The following is a 24,639-nucleotide window of genomic DNA, read 5'->3' as shown; positions in this document are numbered from 1 at the left end:
CTCATCCTCACAGAGACGGAGAGTCAGGGCTGGAGGACTAGGAACTCCTGGCCCCACATTTCTCTCTCCTGTGGGAGGACAGTCCTGGGTCCCAGCGCATCCAGAGACAAGGATCTCGTCAGGCACCAGGTGTGTGGGCCTAACCCACGAGGCCACCAGGTCACATCTTGTGAACCGAGCAGCTGAAGCAGAGGCTCCTGGGAACCCGTGTTCTGTTTTGAGCTCTGTGGCTTCTGGGACGGTGGGCAGGCCCTGAAGTCAGGGATGACAGGCTGTGTTCCACGGCGGATGTTGTGAGATCCTAGCTGGCAGCAGGGGCAGAAAGGAGTCCCCAGGGTGATACTGCCGTGGTCTTCACCTGGACCGGACCAGAGAGTTCATTCTCTGCTGAGAATTTCCCAGAGAGCTAGAGAGGTAAAGCAGGGCACTCTGCCTGGCCCGCAGGGTTGGGGAGGGTATTAGAGACCAAGACCTTCACATGCATGCCTCCTGAGAGCAGCCAAGGATCGGGCAAAAACAGAGACTCCAGGCTCTGCCACCTGCCCAAGGTGTTGAATAGACAAAATTTTGTCTAGGAAATGGGACAAACCATCCCTCCTTCACAGGACATAGCAGTGGTGGGAATGACGTGAGGTAGGATGAGCAGCTGACATGGTGCCCAGCAGTCCAAGAGCAAAGCATTACTGTCAGGATTTCAGGGGAAGGACAGGATCCAGGCATCCCTGTGCCCCCATCCCCTCTGGCCTCAGCTTTAGGGTGTCCTGCTGGTCGAACCCCACCCCCCCAGCCCTGGTTTCCTGTGCATCTGTCCTGGGCATTACTGGACCAGCAACACACAGAAAGCTACTGGCAGTAAGTATTTACTGGAAAGAAGAATGAATTGGGGGATGGATAAATGACCAAGGAATGAATGATGACGTCACTTTACAGACAAGAAACACAGGTGGGAGTGGTTAAGTCCCGGCTCAAGCAAAAACAGCTGGTGGGCAGTCTTTTACAGAGCCTTTCTGGTGCCTACGAGCAGCTCCTCTCTGGGCCATCATCACTCTTGGGCCCCAGAACAGACCCGCTGGGGGGGGGGCGGGGGCGGAAGGGGGGCAACGCTACTGAGCCTCATCCATGCCAGCCTGTTATCCTGGCCACACACCAACGCCCTGACGTGAGAATCGGCCCATTTTACAGATGAGGAAATTTGGTCTCCAAGGAGCTAAGTGGCCTGCTCCCGCTGGGGCAGCAAGAATGCAGGGGTTTCGCCCCAAAACTAATTCCTAAGCCCAAAGACAGCCGCAGGGCAGGGGAATCATAGGCACAGGCTGTGCCTTATCTGCGCAGGCACCTTTCCATTCTGTCCTTGCTGTTAAGAGGTCAAAGGGCCAGTGTCTCTGGGGGCACCCTCTGGAGACAGCTTGCTTAGATTTCTGTGGGGCCCTTTGTACCAGCACCACCCAGAGAGGGAGACCTGGGGCCAAGGCCTTGTGGCTGGCACCCCATCCTCAGTCCCCAAAGCAGGGTGGGTTAATGCAGCCCTTGTCCTTCCGGCCCCCCCCCCCACGCCCTGCCCAACCACAACTCCCCAGAGAGAATAAACTCGGCTCTGCTCTTTCTTCTCTGCTCACGAGGGAACTGCGGTCCTGGGAGAGTAGCCCCCCCCCCCCCGCCAGGCCTTTCTTCCTGCCCCCACACGTCTCTGTACCCGGTGGTGGTGAGTGGACCAAAGTGCCCGGATGAGCAGCCACCGCGTCTGTGCGGTGGCCCGCACGGCGATGACTGGTTCGGGACCTCCCTGCAGGGGAGCTCCGAGCCTGGGCTGGAGTCGGCCTGGAGCTCCCTGCGCGGAGCTTCTTCCCAGGACCAGTGTGGCGCAACGCGAAGAGACTCGGGACTCCCTCGACTTTGGGTCCTGTGGCATCGTGTTGACGCTCGTCACCCAAAGTGGCCATGACGCACTGACCCCGTCTAGATTTCAAGTTCGGTAGCAAATAAAAAATTTAAAGGATAAAGAATGCATCTGCGCAGCTTCGAGGGTCCGCCTGGCTCGGGCCCTCCATCTACCCCGTGCATCCGCCGCACGTTCCCGCACTGACGTGTGCCGGGCTGCGGTGGAGCTGAAGCGATCAGTACCGGTCAGCCACCTCCCTAACCGATCCGAGTGCGCTCCGGGGGGCCGCCGCCGTGGCCGCTGGGCGTGCCCTCCACCCATTACCCAGAACCTCGTCCTGAGGTACCACCCTGGGGATCCCGGCCGCCCGCCTTCCAGGCTTCTGGCCGCGCGCCCCAACATACCAGGTAGCCCGTTTCCGCTGCCCGCCCCCCCGAATGCGGGCGGAAGGTCATCACTTTCGACGCACGAATGAACTCGGGGCGCTGCTCCCGCGCAGGGGTCCTCTCCTCATCCCGGCTCTGCCTCCGTAGTTCCCGCGCTCCTTTGAGATCTTGCTCCAGCTTAAGCACAAGTTCTCCGTCCAAACCCTGGCTTTCCGACTGTCGGTCCACGTCCATCTGTCTTTCCGGCCTGCCCTTCCAGCCACTAGCCCTCTTTTCCCTCCGGGTCCCCTCCCCTGCTCCGATCGCGCGCTCCGGTATTCGGAGGCTGTGGCAGGCTGGGCAACCTTCCAACCGGAGACGAAAAACGTGCCTTTGTGGCAGCCCTGAGCGCCCCCGTGGCCTCTTTACGCCCTATGGCCTCGCTGTGCGTCCGGGCCCGGAGGTCCCGGCAGTGACCGGCGGGGCCGCGCCCTTCCACGACCCCACCTCTGGCGTCTCGGGCACTCAGAGAACCGGAGCGGGCAGGGGGCGGGTGCAGCTGCTTCGCAGGGGAGTGGGCACGAAGCTGGGCGGGTGCGCGCGATGCCTCGGAGCCCCTAACTAGGGAGAGCGCGTTTGGCTGGGGCGCGGGCGGCGGGAGTCGCACCGCCGCGGGGAGGTGAGGCGGGGCCCCGGGTCGTGTCGGGAGCCTCGGGCGGGTAGCACTTGCTAGACGAGAGTGGGGCGAAGCGCCGTGGCGCGGGGAGGAGGCTCCTGTCCCGGACTCTGCGTTAGGCCGGAGCCGGGGGCGCGGCGCTGCCACTCCAGTGTTCAGCAGGGGGCGCTGCTCCGGGCGTTGGGCGGGGGTGGGGTGGGAGAAGAGGGGGGGCCGCGACTTGCTGCGCACACTTCCCCCATTATTAAACACTATGTTCAAAAGGCGCCGGGGGACTTCCCGGAGCCACGGAGCCCGCGCCGCCCGCCCGCCTGGCCCACGGAGCCCATGGACCTGAGCGCAGCCGCCGCGCTGTGCCTCTGGCTGCTGAGCGCCTGCCGCCCCCGCGACGGGCTCGAAGCGGCCGCCGTGCTGCGAGCGGCGGGGGCAGGGCCGGTCGGGAGTCCGGGGGGCGGCGGCGGCGGCGGCGGCGGACGGACCCTCGCCCCGGCTGCGGGTGTCTCCGCTGCCCCGGCCGCCGCAGCTCCCGGAGCCCGCGCCGGGCGCCGGGCCGCCGGCTCCGGCTTCAGGAACGGCTCGGTGGTGCCGCACCAGTTCATGATGTCGCTTTACCGGAACCTGGCCGGGAGGGCTCCGGCCGGGGCGGCCGCCGCCTCCACCTCGGGCTCTGGCCGCCACGGCCGCGCGGACACCATCACCGGCTTCGCAGACCAGGCGAACCAAGGTACTGACGCCTCTACTGCGCCCGTCCGTCCTGCCTGCTCCTAGGCGGAGGCCACCGCCGGAGCCGAGCCCCAGCTCCAGACCCTTCGGGGCGCGGCCCCCTCACGTCCCAGCCTCAGGTGGTGGAAACTCCGCCGAGGCCCACGCACCCGAACCCGCTGGACTGTGGCGAGAGGCACGGCAAGCTCTCAGGGCTCGGGCCCCAGAGGGCTGAGCTAGTCCCTCTGCCGGATTGTCCTGGCCCTGCCGGCCGGCGGGTCCCCTCGAGGAGGCAGGATCCGAAGCAAGAAGGGGCCTGGGCCGAGAGGGACGGCGCCGTGATGGTGGTGGCGGCGGCAGCGGCTTTCAGTGCAGCCAACTCTGCAGCTTCTAGTCTCCTGGGGCCGCACAAATTGGGGGGAACTCAGGGGAATAAGGGAAGGAGGAAGGCTAAGTACATGACCCCGGAGAGGCTGGTGGCATCACCAGGTACACAGAGGTCATCTCTGGGCAGGATCTGTCAAGGGGGAGGTGCATGGCTATGGTGGCCTGTGCCCTGTGCCGGGCCGCTGGGACAGCCAGAGGTGGAGGACGCCACCAGCCCTGTGAGGTGGAGAGGACGGAGCCCCAGCCGGAAGCCAGGCCTGGCCGGGAGCAAGCACCCCACCTTACTCTGCCCTGGGTCCTTCAAAGGTAGGACATGGGTATGACTCTGGTGGTTGCTGTGCATCATCTGGATTTTATTAATCTCTATTGAAGTCATTAAAGCAGACAGATAGGGAAAATTTAACTAATTTCAGGCGGAAATGCAAGTAATGTTGGCCTTAATTCTATCCAGCCAGAGACCCAGCATAGAAGGCAGGAGGGGAAAAAAGGGGAGTAGGGCTGGAAAGGAAGTAGCAGACAGGCCCACACTGCACACCCTAACCTGGGAAGGCAGGTGGAGGTGGTGCAGTAACCGATTACACACCTCCTCCAACACACACACACACACACACACACACAGGAGTCTACACACAGAGACAGCTTTATTTTGGGTGCTGGATATCTTGGGGCCAGATGGCTCTACAGTGCAGTGCGAACTCTCAGGCATTCTCTGAAGGCCTGGTTTGCCCCCAGGACTGGATGCCGCAGTACCCCTACAAAGCTGGAGCCCTGGTATCCAGGGCCACAGAGGGCCCCAGCCCTGAGGCTGCCTTATGAGCCCCCAGGGATATAGGACAAATGGGTGTGCAGGACACTGAGTGGGCAGAGGCACTAGTTGCTTTCTTAGATACAGTTAGGCCGACCCTTAGCCTCAGCCTGAGCTCAGTCTTTTCTTGGCTGGCAAGGCTCTGAGGGCATCCCTCCTTCCTCCTTCTGGAAGGAGGGGATGCAGCAGCTGCACCTTGTAAAGCGGGGAGGGGAGATGCTGCAGGGGAGGCTCAGGAAAAGTGTTCCAGGGAGCCTTGGGGGAAAGCAGTGGCAGTGAAGCCCATGCACTTGGCCAGGACTTTGTGCCTCCCTCCCTCTCCACTCTGAGGTTCAACTTGGAGCAGGGCTACTTGAGGTTCCCAGAAGCCACCGGCAGAGCCCAGACTTCAGAGCTCCGGAGGCGAGGGCCCCGCAGCAGTGGTGGGTGAGCAGATCTCCAGTGGTGGGGGCAGTCTGCACAGTCTCTCCGAGTTTGGGGCAAAATGAAACCATATGACCTTCTTCAAAGGGAGCTCCTTATCTGCTGCTCCGTGGAATTTCAACTTTTTTTTTTTTTCCTGAGCCCAAAAAAGAAAAAAAAAGTGCCCAAGACCGAAATAAAACCCCCAAACTCAGAGATAAGTCATAACGGAGGGAAAGAATATGTTTGCGAAGGCATCGGTGGGTCCTGGAGGCAAGACCTCCTGGAGCAGCTGCCCTCACTGCAGTGAGGAAGGCAGTCCTGGGATCCCCAGACCCTTGGGAGAGGGATCCTAGACTCCTTTGCCACCTTGCCTCCTTCATCGGAGGTCGTGGAAAGCCTGGAGAAGCTAAGCCAGGGCTACTCCCATCTCGAGCAGCCGCGCTCCCTGGTGGGAGCCCTTGGGCCGAGCCCGCCGCTCCCTATGTGGGCCTTAGTTCCCCTTCAGCATAGCCAGGACGCTGGATGCGCTAGACGGTCCGCAGCTCCGCTGTGTCCTTCCCCTCCGGACGACTTCCATGCAAGGCCCAGCCCGCACGGGCGATCGTGGCCGGCAGGAGTGTCCAGGCTGGGCTGGGGAAGCGAGGTAGCGCAAGGAGCAGAGCTGTCAGGGGACCCGAATTTTCCGTTTTCGCACAGCCGGGACTTCCGGGCTGTCCTGGGGCATCAGCGGGGCAATAAAGAGCAGTCCCAGAACAGCGCGGGGCCTCTGCCCGGCCTCCGGGCCTTGGAAGGGGCGCAGGGCTTCTGATGCGCCCACTCGGCCTTCTTTCGGCCACCCGCCCGAAAAGTCTGGCTTCCGATCTAGGCCCGGTAAACCTGAGGCTCTGGGTCAGGCAGCGGACCTGTAGTTGCATCGGGTGTAGGGGTGTGGTTCCCTCCCCGGGCTCGGCGATAGGCGGTAAGTGAAGGCTCCTGGGTTGTCGCGGTGGCAGAACTTTGGCTCGATGAACCGAAGCCCCGGTCCCGATAATCGATAGTCAGGGCGAAGGCTCCCTTTATTCTGGGCCAGGCTGGCAGCTTTCTGACTGGGCCGAGACTGGGCGGCCGGCGCCGTCTCCGGCGGGCTCGCTCCCGCATCCCGGGCAGTGGGCTACGTGCACTTCGGAGGCCCCGAGTGCGGGCTTCGCTCTCGACTCTCACCGCGCTCTCTTTCTGTCTCTGCCCGACTCCTGCAGACGAATCGCCAGCCGAGACCGGCCAAAGCTTCCTGTTCGACGTATCCAGCCTTCCCGACACCGACGAGGTGGTGAGAGCCGAGCTGCGCGTCCTGCGCCACGAGTCCCCGGAGCTGGGCCCTGGCGGCGCCACTCCCCCGCCGCTGCTGTTGCTGCTGTCTACCTGCCCCGGGGCCGCCCGAGCGCCCCGCCTGCTGCACTCGCGGGCCGCCGAGCCCTTGGCCGTAGCGCGCTGGGAGGTGTTCGACGTGGCAGACGCCGTGCGGCGCCACCGCCAGGAGCCGCGTGCCACCCGTGCGTTCTGTCTCTTGCTGCGCTCAGTGGCCGGTCCCTCGCAGGGCCCGCTGGCACTGCGGCTGCTGGGCTTCGGTTCACGGGACAGGGGCCGCGCAGCGGCGGAAGAGCGCGCTCTGCTTGTCGTCTCCTCCCGCACGCAGAGGAAGGGGAGCCTATTCCGGGAGATCCGCGCCCAGGCCCGCGCGCTCGGGGCCGCGCTGGCAGCGGAGCCAGCGGAGCAGCCTCTTGACCCGGGACCCGGCACTGGGTCGCCCACGGCGGTCATCGGCGGTCGCAGGCGGCGGCGGACGGCGCTGGCCGGGGCTCGAGCGGCGCAGGGCAGCGGCGGGGGCGCGGGTCGGGGCCACGGGCGAAGGGGTCGGAGCCGCTGTAGCCGCAGGCCGCTGCACGTGGACTTCAAGGAGCTGGGCTGGGACGACTGGATCATCGCGCCGCTGGACTACGAGGCGTACCACTGCGAGGGCGTTTGCGACTTCCCGCTGCGCTCGCACCTTGAGCCCACCAACCACGCCATCATTCAGACGCTGCTCAACTCCATGGCTCCCGACGCGGCGCCGGCCTCCTGCTGCGTGCCCGCGCGCCTCAGCCCTATCAGCATCCTCTACATCGACGCGGCCAACAACGTGGTCTACAAGCAGTACGAGGACATGGTGGTGGAGGCGTGCGGCTGCAGGTAGCCTGCGGGCCAGGCCGGGCCAGGGAGGGGGCAGCCGCGCCACCGAGGACCCCCTGCTGCGGTCGGGGTCCGTCGCCAAGCGTGGGTGCGCATCAGACTCTGGCCCCGCGCCCGCACAATGGAGGGGGAGCGCGCGTTCACACTCACACCCACACACTCGTTCACTCATGCACACATTTATCTTGGGCAGCACCAAAGCCCTGGGAAGAGACGACCTGACGCTGCCAAGCCGAATGCGTACTCAGCAAAGGCACCATCGCATCCGCTATCCCCTTTCGGAGGGAGGATGGTGTTTGTGTTAATGTTACAGTAACAGGCCCTAAATGGGGGTAGAAATGAGTTAGGGAATTGGGGGTTCTAGAATGGGTGAATTAATGGGAGTACGGGAGTAGGTTTAATCTCACCCCTTTTTGTTTGTGGCTGAGTGTGGGGGAACTCTGGACTGGGTGGCTGGGTGCTTGGTGTTGCACCTAGGACAGTCAGAACGGTTGTCATGCCCTTTCTGAAGATTTTGTGTTGCAGGGAGGTCATTTACTCTGGGAAGGAACCGGTGCAAAAGGCATGTTTATTCTTTAATTGAAAAACTCTAACAGGCGCCTTGAGTTTTGAAAGGGAACATTTGTCCAAAAGAATTCATGGTGGAACTACCCAGATCCTTTCAAAGGTCAGCACTACCCTTTTAAAAAAAAATCAGTTCCAATTGGGAATGATCTAGAATGTGGAAAGAAATGTTTGTCTTTTAGGGGAAAGTGAAGTGGAGAGGAGGTTATAAACTGCCAGTCTGAACCGATACAAACTTAGGGGTGGGATGGTATGTGCCAAGTTCTGAAGCTCCTAGGCTGGGCAGCTCAGTGTGTAGGGGTGCCTTGGGGGGTGCTGAGGAGGAGGCTTAGTGCAGTGGCTGTGAATGGGGAAAGGCAGGCAGCCGTGCTTTTCCTAGAGACCCGCCAGGAGGTTTTGGTAAGGAGCTGGGAAAGAGGCTCTTAGGGCTTGGAAAGAGGTGGGGGAGGCGTCCTGGGGCGGGCTTCCGCGGAAGACTCAGGCTTTTCTGCCAGGTAGGCGCAACCCTCTCCAAATGGTGTGCTCAGAATGGGCCAACATGTGCTTGCGTTTAGCTATCAAGTCTGTGTTGGCTTTTACACGCTTTCGCTGTGTTGTTGCTGTAGGTTTTGGCAGTGTGATAGTAACGGGAAGTGAAGCTACACAAAAGTGCTTTTGTGAGATTTCAGCTCCGCACAACCCAGTGGTTCAGAGCAGGAGGAAACCCCCCGCCCCCCAACTTCTGCAGCAGTAGAGGGGCATTAGGGCTTGGCTGTGGCCCCTTGAGAAGGGCGGGACCTTTGCGCAGTGGGGGAGGACAGAGGTGGAAGCATCTCCCCCAGTCCTGTCTTTGTCTCATTGATGGTACAACTACCTGTCCTGGCACAGGGAAGCTAGAACACGACAGGCTACAGTGTTTTATTTGGTTCATCTCTACTTGGGAGAACTTTGTGGCCTTGTGTGAGTGGTTGACACAGGGAGAAGAAACAATTTGGATTCCACCTGTCTGGGACTCTGAGGACTTCTATGAAAACCCCTGCATGTCCCCACCCCGTCCTCCTCTTGAAGGTTGTGTGGTCTGTTGCCTTTGGGGTCCGTTTTACCCTTGTCTTGGATGCTACGGTCCAGATGAGTCATACGAATTTTAATTCTCAGTGATCAAACATTCAAGAGAGAGGAATACGAAACATTTAGATATAGCTAATTTATTTAAGGGCCCCACCCGAGTCCGTGCTATCCCATAAAATTCCCCCAGAGGAAAAAGAAAACACATTTACAATGTGAATTCATATGCTGTGGTTATCTGAGTCGCTATAAATAATGAGAAAGGAACGTCTCTTTAGGTCAAAACACGCAAACAAAATTTCTGAGGTGGCAGCTATGGTACGCTTCCTCACAGTTTCAGTGACTGGTGGTCCATTTACATTTATGGATTTTGCCAGAGAAGCTTCGCATTCCTAAACTGTTTTTAATAATTGCATGGCGATTGCTCTGTCATTGCGAAGAACAAAAAAGAATGACCCTAAAATATTAAAGGTTGTAGTATTTGAAGTTTTAGAAAGGGAGTTAATGAAAAAAGTAGCTATACTTTGAAGAAATTCTAGGTTATTTAATATCTTGGACAAAAGGAAACATTCTGATTCTTTTTTAGCGACTAGGAAAAACAAGGTTTTTGAGAGGACCTGTTTTGATTTAGCCTGAGCTTTTTGTGGCAGGAAAAATATGTCCATTTTCACTGTTTTTTTTTTTTTTCTTCTTCCCCTGATGACCTCTTTCTACCAAGATGTGTTGTAAGTGGTGTAGGAAGTAGGGGTCTTCCTGCATCTGGAGTCCTGCCTGCATGTTGGGGGGGGGATGTCCTTGGGCTGTGACAGTTCCTCTGATGGTCTCGGACTCCCTCAGTGTGTCCTTGGTGACTGACTGGAAGTGATGTCTCCAGGAACTGCTCTGGAGCTGCCTGTCACCCTCCAGGGACCACCTGTGCCTGCCACCACTCTGCTCCGGCTTCTGGCATCTCAGAGTTAAAAGTAGGTGAATGGAGAAGATGTGTCACATTTTGCAGAAATGACAGAAGGGCCACCACATGTAGAGGCAGACGTGTTTTTGCTGCTATGATGTGGTCTGAGCTGCTTTGCCAGGATTTGGAGAAGGATTCTGCTGGCACGGTCGGCCCTCCACTGGCTGTATCTTCTAGGCAAGGGGGTGCGGGGCTGAGTCCCTCAGCTAGAAGCCCCAGTCCCCACCCATGGGAGAGCTGTCTGCTCGCAAGCAGGGATTCAGTGGGCAAGCAGCACTGTGGGCGAAAGCATTGCCCCCTTCCCAACTCAGGTTCCCCTGGGTCTGGGGCCACCACAGTATTCTTCCTCAAGACCCGCGAATTTTCCATTCTGTTGGGGGAGACGCGTGCTTCTAGTTGAGACCATATGAACCGCTCCTTCCTGATAGAGAATAGGGTGGGCGTCCCTGCTTGGGGAGCACAGGGCAGGCCAGCTGGGGCCCACGCGGGTTGGCGCTGGGTCTGCTAAACATAAAGACAGTCCGGTCACTGCGGCTGGAACCAGGCTTCTGTATCGGGGGAGACATTTCCAGTGGCGGACACCTGCGGCCACTGTTGCCAAAGGCTCGCCTTGAATTCTGGCTTTCCAAGCAGCAGGGTCGGGTTCTCCCGAGAGGGTGGCAGGCTCTGTTGTCTCAGTTGGAGCTCTGCCCATTCCTCATGCACAGACTCCCCTTCAGCCTAGTTTTCCACCATTTTGGTACCACAGTGGTGTGGGGGAAGAGAGGAGCTGTGGATTGTGTGATGTCCAGTCGAATCCGCCAAGCCCAGAGCAGTGACTGCTCCCTGACAGTCTCCTGGAAGTGTCAGCGGGAGTGGGGACCTCACGGTCAGTGCTAAAGGGAGTACGGACCACCCTGTGGCTGTAATCAGAGCGTAACTCAAATCCTACAAGTCATTTATCCTGTTTGTAATTTTATTGAAACTCGTAGCAGAAAATAACCTGGGACTGTAGACCGATTCTCTTCTTAAAGCGGGGAGGAAAATTGAATTCTTTCCAGGAGGAGCTTGTGCACAGAAAAAGGCAGACTCTTGCTTTGCTCGAATCTAGTGTCCAGCAAATGGGGCGAGAGGAAGAAGCAGAGCTACAGCCGTCTGTGGGACACAGACATCATGGGGGGGCCTGGCCGATCCCCTGAGAGCATGTCGGTGGGGATGGAGAAGCCTCCCCAGGCTCAGAAAGCAGGGCCCTCTCAGCGGTCCTGAGCCAGGAAGCCCCAAGCAGGTGCCCAGTGGGCTGGGAGGACCGAAGGTCTGGAAAGCAGCCTTCTGTCATTGGCAGGGAAAGACCTGAGTGGTCCCCTCCAGTGTCTGGATTGGGAAGGGAAGAGAGACAGCTGACAAGCGAGCCCGGCAGTTGCAAGATGTTGGGAGTGAGAAGGGAGGGAACTAGCTCCCTCTGAGGCGGGTCTGAGCAGCACTGGTGTGTCTGGGGATTCTGCATATCCAGGAGGGGACCGCTCCTCGCTGTGGCCTGCTGCCCGCCTGCTGCAGGGTCACTTGGGGGCTAGAGCTCCACCTCCTGAGAGGTCTGGGACAGTGGTGGGCGGCCACCTCTGTACCCAGAGCTTCCATTTTTGTTCCTGTAAAATGAGAAGCTCTCCAGTCCCATAGTTCTAGGGTTCTAGTTGGTCCAAAAGCTCACTGACATAGTTGAAAGGCAGAGCAGATGTGGCTGTTCCTGGAAAGTGTCCCTTCCCCACCCTAGAGGCACTTCTCACAAGTATCACAGCTCCTGCCTAGTGTATGGGTGTGTGTCGATTACAGTCCTGGTCTCTTTTGGTGCCTCATAGATGTGCCTTTGATTTCAACCTGGGTCACGGCAGGTGCAGGGGAAGCCAAGATCTCAGGGGTAGGGCTCAGCTCACCAAAGCCACGATCTTTCCTGTGTTCCAAGTGAGGAGCTCCACCAACCCGGCTGGAGCTCCCCCAGGTTCACATGGTGGGGGTGGGGGTGGGGTAGAATGTTCTGGACCAAATCCTGGGATGGCTGCCACCTGCTGCTGGTGCCTCTGTAGGAGCAGCGGGAGCAAGCAAGCCCTGGTCCTATTGGGAGCCTGGCAGAGATCTGGGACTGTCCCAGAGTCCCCGCACCAGGCAAGCAGGGCTGTGTAAGGGGGGGGACAGGCCCCAGCAGGTGGCCACGGTTCCCCAAACCCCGGTTTGGCCACTGTTCACTGCCATACCCATGTCTGGTCCTTCTTGCTGGAGAGCGACCTAGGGCCGGCCACCATAGGAGCTGCTGCTTCTCACCATTTTGTGAAAAATGGTGGTAGAGTTTAACATTAAGAAACAGGAGGCATCGAAAAGAGGTTATTTCTAATTTTCAGGCAGCTCTGTCCTTTACGCGTAGAGCCCTCTGGCCGTTTAGGCTGGAGCAAGCTTCTTCTTCTTTTTGTGTCATTTCTGGATTTTTCGTCTGTTAAATAGTTACATCCCAATGGGGCTGAAGGTGAGAAAAAGCCTGCTCTTGTCAGGAAGGCCACACGTCCCTTATGTGGAGTCACCTGTCCACACGGCAGCTGTAGGAAGAGGGCGGGAATTTGGCTTAGTAAATCAGTGGGGGCAACTGAGGGCTTGATGCGTGCCGAGTGGGCTCTGGTTATTGTTCAGGGGTATCTCATGAGGCACGAGCACAGGGCATCACCAGAGCTGGGCTTCTTCTTCCCCTACCCCAGAGCAGCCAGCACGGGGCCATGCCTGAAACTGGCCTGGGACTTGGCCGAGTTGGGGGGTACTTCACGTGGCCACCGCCCGTTCCGCCGCTGAGCAACCCAGGGAAGGGTGGAGTCAGAGTGTGAGGTCACAGAAAAGCTGGTCCGTGTTTCCAGTTGTGCTTAGAGTTGTTGAAAAGTGCAAGCGTGCCCCCTGAGCGGCACGACTGGTGGGCGATGGTCTGCTTGCTCCTGCCCGTGCCTACCTCCGGGGAGCAGTCCTCAGGCCCCTCCGGCAGGGGTGGGTGTGCGTGTGTGCAGAGGAAGGGGCTGGTGTCTCCCGCTTCACATGCCCTGACATTGGCGAGAGGGCTGCCTTGTGCACCGAGACTTCTGCAAAGGGGTGTTTCTGTAGTCAGGTGAGTCTGTGGGCAGGACCGCTTTGCAACGCTGGCCTAGAAGACACTTTCTCCCCCGAGGTTAGAAGCTCTGCATTCCAGATGGGCCCACGAGGTCAGAGCTATAGTGCAGACACTTTCCTTTTTCTAAGTCAGTGGTAGGAAGCTGAAACAAGTTGTTTAGGAAAACAAGGACAAGCTTCTGATGGTCGTGTCCCAGGCACCTTGCGGCTGGGTAGCACAGCCCTTCCAGGAGGTGGCCAGCTGCTTGGTTTCTGCATTTTTATTCTATTCCACCATCTTTCGAGCTGTTGGTGAACAGGAGCGTGGCGCGGGGGCAGCTGACTGGGCCGTGCAGGAGGGGGACTGGTCTTCTTTGCAGAAATCCTCTCCGCGCTGCTCCGTCTGACCCGCCGGCCATGGCAGTGACCACACCCAGCTCCTGCGACGGGAGCTGAGGGCCGGGGTGAGATGCTTGTGCTGAGCCCACATCCTGCTCAGACACTTGGTGGCAGGAACCTAGAACCTTGTCTGAAGCTTCTGGGGCTGAGGGGTGTCTGTGTGGTTGACAGAAACCAGAGGCCCTGTAAGGCTTATTCATCAGAGTGTTGCTGAACGGGCGGGGACCCCAAACCCATCTGGGGCACTCAGGCTAAACGGTCCCTGAGGCTCCCCACCCCGGGCTGCAGCACGGGAGGGGGCTCGGTGGCCCGGTGCCTGGGCACACAACCCGCGGCCCTCTTACCCAACAAGCCCGGCCTGTCGCAGACCGCACTTGTGGGCAGCCCTCGCCTGCACTCGTCAGCCGAGCGAGTCTGAAAGGCAAGTCTGACAATGTGCAGGGGAAGCCTTCCCCGGTCTGCGTGTTTCTGTCCGAGTGGCCGGAGGCTGCCGGGGGCAGAAGACGACACATGCATCCGAGGAGTCCTGAGGCTTCCCCCGGGGCTCCCGACAGCAGCAGCGCGCCTTGGGATGAGCAGCCTGGCTGGAGGGCTCTGTGCACCCGCAAGGAGGGCTTCTTTTTCTCTGCAATTTATATTTCCAGGTCAGGGCCTATCAGAGTCCGAGGAAAGCCAGCCATGCAGCATGCTGTCTAGAAAATGATGATACATGTTCAGGGAGAAAGCAAGAATGTATTTCCTGGCTGGGAAATCCTGGAGGGTTCCAAGCCAGGCAACAGACACTCTGGAAAGCGGAGCTTTCAGAGAGCTCCTCTGGCTGTCTCCACCTCGGATAAGTCACAGTCCGAACATAAGCTTCCTTACGGTAACTGCTGTTCTGTTGTCATGGTGGTTGTTTTTTTTTTTTTTTTTTTTTTTGTAGTCCACTGTTTACGGTAGTGTAAACAGCTTCTGTGTTTTCTGTGACAAAGAATCATAACTGAGTCACTTTCGGTCTTTCAGCTGGAAGCATTTTGCCCCCCAAAAGTTAATGCATTTTTTTTTTTTAAACAAGGATTAGCATGCTGACTTCAGTTTGCCATTCAGCGGATGAGAATAGAGGATTCTGAACAGTTTGGAAAACTTTAAAAATATATATATATATGTATGTATATATATCAAGAGGTTGCTGCTGAACCTGGGCACCTGGCTCGCGGCGTGCCTCTGTCTGTGTGGGCAGCAGCATCTGACACGACAGGTGCCCTGCCTCTTAGCCAGCACCTGGACTCTGCCGCCAGTACTGTGGTTCTGAAGAAACGGGCAAAACTTGAAGTGACAGGAGTGCCCTCACAGCTCAATACGCACACTCCCTCCGCAGCTGAAGACAGGATGTATTATTGGTGGTGGGGGGGTGCGAAGTCCCTTTCATTTTGCAAGGATATCCACTATTTCTCGGCTCAAAGATGGGGAAAGTGGTGAGAATTGTAAACTCACTGAATGCAGGCTGGAATGTCTTCCTGCTCTGGTTTGGCCAGAGCAGAGCTCCGAGGCTGGGAGGCTCCGAGACCTGGCCATCTCCCCTTGCTCCTCCGGGTGGCTGCGGCAGCAGGAGCTCATGTTGTGAACGCTGCCCACGCCCAGGCCGGCTGGCAGGGAGCTCGAGGTCAGGCACAAACCCACTGTGTATACGTATTCTCAAGTTTAAATAGATTGTACATATCGGAATGTAAATGAACTGTAAAACAGCAATCTCTATTTTTCTCGACAGTTATACAGCAGTATATAAATTTCTTAAACATGCTCTTGTATGCTCTTCCTTAACCATTTTAATATTTTGTACAGACAAGTTGATTAAATATTTTATCAGTGGAGCTGCTGGTGGTTGGTCTTCAGAGAACTGTGTTTTGCCTTGTTATTCCGCCATTCTCGGGGGCTCTGCTTCCTCTGCTCCGTACTTTGGGCGTTAGGACAACTCCGGGCCTGTCGGATGTCGTGCCCACTGTTCTCCCTTGAAACAGAGCAGGCTCTCACGTGCCTTGATTCTTTGTCACTGGCGTGGCTCCGTGGGACACGGCGCAGCCCGCACCGCGTGAAGCCACTGCATGGGAAGGTACCCAAGCTTGGGCTCGGGCGGTGAAGAGGTAGACATGCCACGGGAAGCATTTTCTCTTTGGAGGTCGGGCGCCGCCATGGGTCGCAGGTGAGCGTTGACAATGCAGGCACAGTCCCAGTGGAAAGGTTTTGCTCCATACACAGCAGGCCCCTGCAGGATCTGTCTCACTGCAGGAAGCCCGAGCGCCCCCATTCTGAGGCTGCACAGGGAGGCCTCCACAACCACAACCATAGGAATGCCCAGCTGTGGCAGCTTCCTCTGCAAGCCAGGTATGTATTTTAGGGAAACCAACAAATTCTGACAGCACATCCGGCCGCTTTTTCTCAGTCCTGTTCAGACGAGTAGGAAGATCTGTGCTCTGTGGCACCAGCCGGCATCCTTCAGTACCTGGGCAGGAGAGGACCAGTCACTCATGACTTTGCCCTACAACACAGGAAGGAGAAAGCTATTTTATCTGTTCCTTATATACTTCTGGGAGAGGATTAGTGATAGAACAGCCATATGGGGAAAGTGACAGGGCCTTGCTTTCAGGAATGGCTTGTTACCAGAATTACTTCCTCTGGGATAGGGACGTGGCCAGGGGGAGCCCCCCTTCCTGCAGGGCACACGTCCACTGGAATAGGGCTGTTCCTACCCCAGGGTTAATGCCAGTCCCCGTGGTCATGATTGTCTCTCTCTGGGGAAAGGTAGATCTAGAAAGTCTGCTCCCCTTTTGCTTCTTAATTTCATTCCTACTAAACAAGGGAGTCTTTTTCTTTGGAAGAAAATCACATTCACCTTTCAACTAACTCACTTGGTAGGTGCATTCAAGTATAAGATTTGAGACTCTGCCGTTGAAAAGTGTGAAGTCTTATCGTGATCGTTTATACGAACCGTGAGTCGGTTCTTCGTTTTCCTATTTTTCGGTCTCCACGTGGCCTACCCCGGCATTCCCTGGTGAGGGGATACCTAGTTTGCCGATAAGGGGGAGTTATGGGGAGAGTGGAAAGTCGGGGGGGGTAGCATTTAGACTTTTACCTTGTTCCCGAACACTGATGAGAACCGAGTGTCAAGGTTCTCCAGGGACGGGGTTGCTGCCTGCTGGCTGCTCTCCCTCCTGTGGGTCCTGGTGTGCCCGATCCACACTGTGTGTCCAGTGCCTGCTCGGTGCTCAGCAGCCAAGCCGGACGCGTGCCACCTGTTGCCCTGCAGAGGGCGGCGACCCCTCCCCCACCCAGCATGGCGGTTGTGCTCCTCCAACGCTGGGAATCCCACACTCTGCGGTGCGGAAGGAGGAGGGATCTGGGGAGGAACTCGTCCGTTGCAACGTGTCACCAGCGTGCAGCCCCGGACTGCGAGGCCATGGGCGTCTGCCAGTCCTAATCGCATGCAGGTGCGCGCCCTACGGCAGTGGCCAGCAGGAGGAAGCCCAGCTGTGGTGTGGAGCCGGAGCAGGGTGGATTTGCGGAGATGGGATTCTAGTCCCTCTGTGAGGAGGGAGGCCCTGCAGGTGCACCCGCACCCCTGGCTGTAATGGACGCCCAGTCATGGGGTCACATTCTCCTCCCAGGGAAGAGGAATTTTCCCATAGACTAACCCAGCAAGGAAGTCTGTCCCAACGTAGGGAGGTCAGCACAGGCCCCATTGCCAGAATGTCTGAGGAATGCGATCCAAAATGAAAACGCTCTCTTTCCCCAGCCCGGTCTCATGTATTGTTGCTGTAATTCCCACTTGGGGTGCTGCTCTGGGCTAGTGCTCAACAAATAACAACCACATATTTGGTAGTTGCTAAGACTCAAACTCCAGAGGCTTTCTGACCATGGAGGAATGGAAGTAACAGTTGCATTTGGAGGGGACAGAACGGCCACAAAGTGTGGGGACTTTGCTTTCTGTAGTCCCCAGTGCCAGAAAGCCAACGTCCCGGAGGCTAGCTGGCCCGGCTGTGCTGGCTCCGCTGCCGGAAGGCTTAAGGAATAAAAGAGCTAGTCCACCTCCCGTTTCCATTTACGTACTCAGTCAGAGGGACACAGGGACACAGAATCCCTGAGATGTGATTCCCTTAGAGTCTGAGCAACTGAGAGAATTGTTTCTTGAGAGGTTGACTCTCAGGTATGGTAGAAACTTGTATTGATTTAGGTACAACTTCCTGAATATTCTGTGTGGCAGGCCCTATTCGATAAGCCCTGAGAGCAGAGATGACAAGACACAAGTTCCATGTCCTAGGACTCTCCTTTTAAGGGCAGGAAGGAGTTTGGTGGTGGGGGTGGGAGGAGCAGAATGGAAAAATATAATTCCAGCAGCAACTGGTAAGTACTCCAATAGAGACATGGCCAGGGGCCCCCAGGGCTGAGAGGGAGGGAGGGCGGGGCAGGAGAGGGGCTATACTAGGAGGCAGGAGCGGTGGCCTTTAGGGCCAAGTCTGGGGGCGGGGGAGGGGAGGGGCGTGGGCACTTTCCGAGCTGGAGCAGGTGCTCCAGAGTTTCAGAGCACAGGTGCGGTCAGAGAAGTCAGCGCCTGCAGGGCCCAGGCGGCTGCGGCAGAGAGCAGAGGGGCAGAATGTGGGACTGCAGCCTCGTTTTGACTCAGCAGGCAGGGCTTCCTCCGTGCAGTCCGCTGCCTGGTGCACCACCCTCCCCGCCCCCCGTCCCTGGTCAGCTGCTCTGTCCTCTCTTTCCTTCTTCTAAAACTATTCCTGTGTTACAAACTACCTGCTCTTCCCTGGGCCTGCTAAACTGGCGGTCGTTGGCCCTTGCATCGACTGGACTTGCTCCTCCAGCCTTCCACTCTGGCTGGGCTGCCCACTCTTGCCTCCAGGAGGCAGCACGGTGCCGTGGAAAGGGGAGGAAGCCTTGGCTCAGAGTAGAGACTGCCTTTGAATTCCGGAGGCCTCTTAGTAGCTGTGAGATCTTGAGCCAGTCACTTACCTCTCCCCTCTGTGGTGACCTGTGGTGAGTAGGGCCACAGCCCGTGGGACCGAAAGGCTTCACTGAGACCCTGTGAAAGTGCAGGGGGAGTGGCAGCCTCTTTGTGTGGGCTCTCTCCTCTCTCCCACACTGCCCCAGCTCTCCCTGTCTTTTCTGGCATTTGGAGCAGGTGCCTCCCCTCTCCCTTTAGGGGTTTCCGCTTCACGGAACTACAGCAATCCAGAACCTTCAGTCTGGCAGAAGAGGCCAGACACGTGTCCCACAGTGGCTCCCCCCGTGGACCAGAGCCATCACTCGCCTATCTACGGAGCCGAGGCAGGAATCCCTGCACTTTGGAAAAGGACTCCTACAACACAGCTTCTGTCTTAAGGCCTCAGAGAGAGATCTGTTCACAGGGCACACTTAGTTCCAGCCACTGACTGCTCTTTAAACCCCATCTCCCGTGGGACGAAGCAGCCCAAGTTTGTCTTCTTCTCTCCTGCAAGAGGAGGCCAGAAACAAAGACAGTGTCTCCGGTTACTTAAGAAATGCTTGGCTTCCTGCATCTTTTCTAAATCCACCATCAGGTCCTCAACAAGGTGATGTTCCAGCATCCTGAGCTGCCCGTGGGAGGACTTCACGGCCCGGAAGCTGAGCCGGGTGAGCAACTGCCCCCTGCCCCCAGTAGGAACCAGAAATGCCAAGTCCACAAGAATCAGGTTGCAGGCTGGGTGAGACCATGTCGAGGCTGAGACATCACCGGGTCCTCTGCCGCACCGAAGGCAAGAGACTGCGGAAGTTTGCTAAACTTTTCCTTCAGGTACCATTTTACAGAGCATCCTCCATAAGCCGGACGGGGTGCCAGCTGCTGTTACGCATGACCTCAATTAGCCCCATTAACGGAAAACAAAAACCCTCCCCAAATCTAACATTCTCACATCTCCCAATGAAAGCAAGTATTTTCATGGATGACAAGATGGGGGGTGGGGAGCCTCAGGGGGGCTAAGCCAAGGTAGCCTTGAAAGCCCAGTAAATGACAGATCTGGGATTTGAACTCAGATCTCCACTTACTGCTTAGAAGAAGAAATTTACTTTCCGGGAAAGAAGAAAAGACAGATGCGGAAGACGGCACAGGGATTTCAAACTCATCTCAAACGTATAAAAAACTTGCAGGTACAAAGAACATTTTCTTTCCTCTCTGACCCATTAGTAAGATGATTTGATGCCTGATCACCACCAGAAACTTCAATGTGTCTTCAATACAAATAAGGACATTCTCTTCACAGTCCAACCACTGAAGTCGGACAATAAACGTTGATCTCTTACTCGCAGGTCATCTGTAGACCCCGATCGAGTCGTGCAAACTGTCCCAACAATGTTTTCTTTTGTAAGAATCAAATCAAATGTTACATTAAGTTGTCATGTCTTTTTAGTCTCCTTTAATGGAATTAATTTTGGCGCCTGGGTGGCTCAGTTGCTTAAGCATCTGACTCCTGGTTTTAGCTTAGGTGATGATCCTAGGGCTGTGGGACTGAGGCCTGTTTTGGATTTTGCCCTCTGTGGGGAGTCTGAAGATTCTCTTCCTCTGCCCCCTCCCTGACTTGCATGAGCTCTCTCTCTCAAATAAGTAAATCTTTTAAAAGATAGTATGGAATTAACTTTAATATAATGTAGGGTAAAGAGAAATCAAGCCTTTGGTGGTTCTTGGCTCTCCAAGGGTTGGATGGTGAAGTGGATGGTGAGAGGTCCCTAGCCACCTCAGACATGAGCCCAGAGGACTACGGGAGCTGCCTCTGGACATTCTCTCTGTCCTCTGGTCCAGTGCAGCCTGAGAACCTCCTGGGGGCACCGGTTCTGACTCTAGCTTAGACCCATCACTCAGCGCTAGATAAACCCATAGAAGACAAACCTTTGACAAGGACCATTCCTGTGGCTGACTGGTACATACAGGAAGAAATGCTTCTGGAAAGTGAATTTCATCCACTGCTTACCAATTTTAATCTTTTCTTTTTTATGATGATGATGCTTAATAATGAAAATATCTATTAGAGCCAATCTGTATTGAGAAGATACTCTCAGCCAAGAATTGCACTAAATGTTTTAATTTCATCATCCCACTTAATTCTTCCAACAATATGAGGCATGCTTTATTATTAATCCTGTCTTATAAGTGAGGACATCGAGGCATGGAAAATTAGAGAAAGTCGCCTAAAAATCACACCGAGGATGCAGCCTCCAGAATTCTTACACCATATCATCACCTCATACAAATGCATGAGAACATTGAGTCTTTTGTTTAATTCCTAACGAAATAAAATGAACTTTAATCTCCTAAAATCGGATTCTTCCTTCCCTAGAAGAAGTACTGAGAATTTAACAGAAAGACTTTGGCCCGAGTCTAACTCGGGGGAACCGCCGGGCTTACACCCTCCTCCCTCAACACGCAGATCAGGCCGGGCAGTCATAAGTGCTGGTAAAAGATTTATTTTGAAAATTCATTTGGTGATCAGATGATTAACAGAAAATGAGCCCATATCATTTACTTTATCATTTTACTTTTTACCATTTTTTAGGCTCGGATAAACCAAAATAAGACACAATGTCATACACGTGGACTTGTGAAATAGGGGGTAATACCAATTTGCTGAAAGGAGAGCTGGGGGTCTTCTTCTCTGAGTAGGTGGGATTCCCCCACGGCTTGCTCGAGGGCTTCAAGTCAGTACGACCGAGCATCTCCTATATACAAGGCACTTTGGAGACAGGAATCCTAAGCTTCTAACATCAGATTTCCAGAAGGTCTTCCCGCACAGAGGCTGATCAGGGCTGTATGTGCAGGCCTGTGCCAATGTGTGTCTCCTGGCTTCTCTCCAGGGCCAAGAGCACTCCTTGCCTGGGGCTTGGCTCTTCCCCTCCGAGAAGTCATTTGTTCGGATGCAGAAGCCATGCTAAGGGACAGTAACTCGCTCAACACTCACCACTGGGTTGGCAGCATATCAGAGCTGAATCTTTCATTGGGACTTTAGGCTTTGAAAGGAAGGACAACAACCTATTGTTCTTAAGGAATGATAACACCATGAGGGGTCTCCTCTAGTGGAAAACTGAATGTTTCTGATCAACTGTCAACTATCACTGCTGTCAGTGGGAATTATTGGCTCTTAGGGTCCCAGGATTGAGTGATTTTAGGGAAGGCAGAAATATTGTGGGCCTACTCTAGGATGGAGAACAAGCGTCTTCTCTACTGGACCTCAAGGCATCTGGAGAAGGTGAATTCACATAATCCATCATGGCCTGTTTTGGTTCAACAGTCAAACAATTTCTTTCCCACTAACAAAGCCAGGGCGGAAATGCAGAATTCATTTATGGTCATCCTCTCTTCACCGACTGAAAGATGCCCTCTCAAACATTACTTACTGGAAGATTTTTCAGAAGAAAAAAATCATGACATAGCCAAGAACTCGCTCCTTGATGCCTAGCATAGTATTTGGCTCCTAGCTGGTCCTCAGTGTAGTTTCACTAGAAAAATCATAGCAGAAGCAACTCCATGAGGCAGGTACACGCTGGCTTTGGGACACCCCAGGCCTCTGCATCCTGGCCCCGCAGGAGAGGAGCCTGCCGAGAGCTCACAGCCTGGCAGGCTGGAGCTCAGCACAGAGCTCGGGGCTGTCTCGTGGCGGGAGGCACAGTCAACAACTCTTACTGAGTTCCTTGGCCCAAGGGATGTCTGGTGAACTTTATTCTCTGTCTGATGAAGAGCGATCAGGAAATCTCACTCCTCGGGGAAGCTTCTCAGAGATGCAGACAAGCAGTGCCTCCGATATTGGCTCTGCCTGTGGTTCATGACATGCTGCAAGGTAGTATCGGGGTGCGGGGGGCACATAGGCTGTGCTGGTAGCCAGCTGGATTCTGATGACCTCAAAGTGAGTCCAGACTCATCTTCAGCTTCTGTCTTTAAGGTCCACGTCTGAGATCCACTACTCATCACTTCCTGCTACTGGAATGTGTGTCCTCATGATTTGATACACTTACGTATCTGACTCTACACTTGACATTAACTGCTCTCCTTCACATTTCCTAGTGCGTGTTTCATAATTTCCTCTAGGAGAGCCTACTCCACACGGTAATTGGATTAAAATCAACTAAATTTAGACTTCCTTTGGTCTGCAAGGATCCTGCCTACGAAAATCAACTGCAGGGTGCCACTGGGGTATCTCGTGCAAACATAAGGGGTCTTGTTTAGGTCACTGATCACTGTGTTCCCTGAGTCTTGGAAAATGTGCTCTTAAACCTGTGGTGTATTTCATTGTGTTTCCTTCAGCGGGTGGTATGGGGAGCTAGCTGGGAGCTGATAACAAGCCAAGAGGTTCTTTTTTGTCTTTGCTGTCTAATATCAAACATTAACAATGAACTCTTATCTACTAAGGGTGTTACTAAGAGAAGGCACAGCCACTGCTGCTATGGACTAGTTCCCAGTCATGTTTCTGCAGGTCAGGACTTAGATTTTGGACAGATCATCCTTTAGCCAGTCAGCTACCATGTCAGCCATTTCCTGCGGAAAACGGAGGATAAAAGCATGAGGGATTTTTTTCTCACAGAGCCGAATATCTCCTTCAGGAAATTCTTTCTTTATGTCTTCATAGTATGCCGTTGGACACCAAGCATCTATAGTTCCATAGTAAAATGTAAGCTAAAAGACAAGACAAAAAACATTGTATTAGAAAATATTTTCCTCTTCCAACACAAACATGGCACCAGCAACCTGCAATGCTTTGGAAACAGCTCCCGTCTCTGGCCCTGCAGGCTGGTCCCAAGGCCCCCTCCAGAGCATGGCTCTCTTGAGGCAGTGACCTTCATGGTGTACAGGAGTAAATTAAGAGGCATCTGATGGAAAGAAATCCATTCCCGGATAGGGAGGGAGAGTCCTGCGTGAGAGATCACCCGTGATCCACTAAAAGGACGTGTACATTGAGCCTGGGATGGGCACTGGAGAGATGACTGGTGAGGACGAGGACGAGTTACTGGGAGGTAATCATTGAGGGCCTAGTGACCATTCATTGCACACCTCACCATTTCCATGCAGCCACATGGTAGGCGGATGCGACAGGTTTGTTGAATGCATCCAAAGATGAATCAGATAAGACTCAGGCTTCTCAAGGTAGCAGATGAAAAGTGACCAGAACCCTGAGAGTGTCTGTAACATTTCTAAGAACAGGCTCCACGTAGCAGGAGAATGTGCTGACTCGGCGGGCGGGTGACCCAGCCCTACTTCGGGTGACAGCAAGCAGCTGCAGGGAGATACAGCCTCTGTGAGGACATTACTAAGAGCCTTACTGGAAACTGATCTAGACCTGTCCATGACACACACACACACACACACACACACACACACACCCCTGCTTTTCCAAAGTCTATGTTCTGCTGCTTTGCGTCTCCGAAATACTTATGTTAGTACCTGTTTTTGCCAACTGAAAGAAATCCAAAGAGATTTTTGCTTTTATGAATAAAGGCGAAAAGTGAAAGTAGTGCTCAGTGTTTGTCCGGCAGTGGGCAGGTAGAGAGGCTGTGTGCTGCGTGTGTGTGCAGGGCTCCCCTGAGCACCTTCCCCTGGAACCCCATTCCACATCAAGCCACCAGGACTCTGAACTGTGTCTGCAAGCATCTGCGCTTTACCTCGATTAACTCTGTGCACCCACTAGCAAGATGTGTCCTAAGGTATCAGAAAAGCCTACGAGAGCTTATTTTTGGGGTCTGGGACCACTCAAAAATTTTTTTTCCATATAGATTAAAGATAACTGCTTCTTTGCTTTATGCTGTTTCAGCTTACAGCATTCACAGGAATGCTTGAATTTGGGATAGTGGTGGAAACTGGAAGTCCCCAGGATTTCACACGAAGAAGTGACATGATAAGGTCTGCACAGTAGGATATGTATTCTGGCTACAATGGTGATGAGAACCTGGAGGAGTCAAGGTGTGGTGGAGGACAGGATAGGCACGTGTGTTACTGTCCACTGATTCTGCTCTACAGCCATTAAATCCGCTAGCTGAATATGGACAAGAGAGACTGCGTTTATAAAAACACGGTCTTTATTACAATCACCTTATGACTTAGCCAATATTTATAAGGATAGTTAATACTTTATGTATTTTTAAAGATTGTATTGATTTCTTTGACAGAGAGAGAGATCACAAGTA

General features: G+C 55.1%; 2 protein-coding genes across 3 annotated transcripts in view; one reads left to right on the top strand and one right to left on the bottom strand.

Moving 5' to 3' along the window:
• Window positions 1-3,196: 3,196 nt before the first annotated feature.
• On the top strand, window positions 3,197-15,326 carry GDF7 (growth differentiation factor 7). The gene is made up of 2 exons (XM_004745967.3): window positions 3,197-3,644; window positions 6,455-15,326. The coding sequence occupies exons 1-2, from the start codon at window positions 3,248-3,250 to the stop codon at window positions 7,426-7,428; spliced, it is 1,371 nt and encodes a 456-aa protein (XP_004746024.2). The 5' UTR covers window positions 3,197-3,247; the 3' UTR covers window positions 7,429-15,326.
• A 5,588-nt stretch (window positions 15,327-20,914) lies between these two features.
• LDAH (lipid droplet associated hydrolase) overlaps window positions 20,915-24,639 on the bottom strand; it is a 107,768-nt gene continuing 104,043 nt past the window's right edge. For both annotated transcript variants that reach the window (XM_004745880.3, XM_004745881.3), the window contains exon 7: window positions 20,915-23,134. In XM_004745880.3, coding sequence (XP_004745937.1) covers window positions 22,943-23,134 — 192 coding nt within the window. In that variant the 3' untranslated portion in view covers window positions 20,915-22,942. The remainder of the gene's footprint in view (window positions 23,135-24,639) is intronic.

This window comes from Mustela putorius, unplaced genomic scaffold (assembly GCF_011764305.1).
Source record: "Mustela putorius furo isolate JIRA1106 unplaced genomic scaffold, ASM1176430v1.1 tig00537284_pilon_pilon_pilon, whole genome shotgun sequence".
Classification (NCBI taxonomy): Eukaryota; Metazoa; Chordata; class Mammalia; order Carnivora; family Mustelidae; genus Mustela; species Mustela putorius.
This window is presented reverse-complemented; position numbering and strand designations above follow the sequence as displayed.

What these genes read in the sequence shown, in the direction of transcription:
- GDF7 (XM_004745967.3), top strand. Translation starts at nt 3,248, where the DNA reads ATGGACCTGAGCGCAGCCGCCGCGCTGTGCCTCTGGCTGCTGAGCGCC. An exon ending in CGCAGACCAGGCGAACCAAG is followed by an intron (nt 3,645 to 6,454) that starts GTACTGACGCCT and finishes CGACTCCTGCAG; the next exon opens with ACGAATCGCCAGCCGAGACC.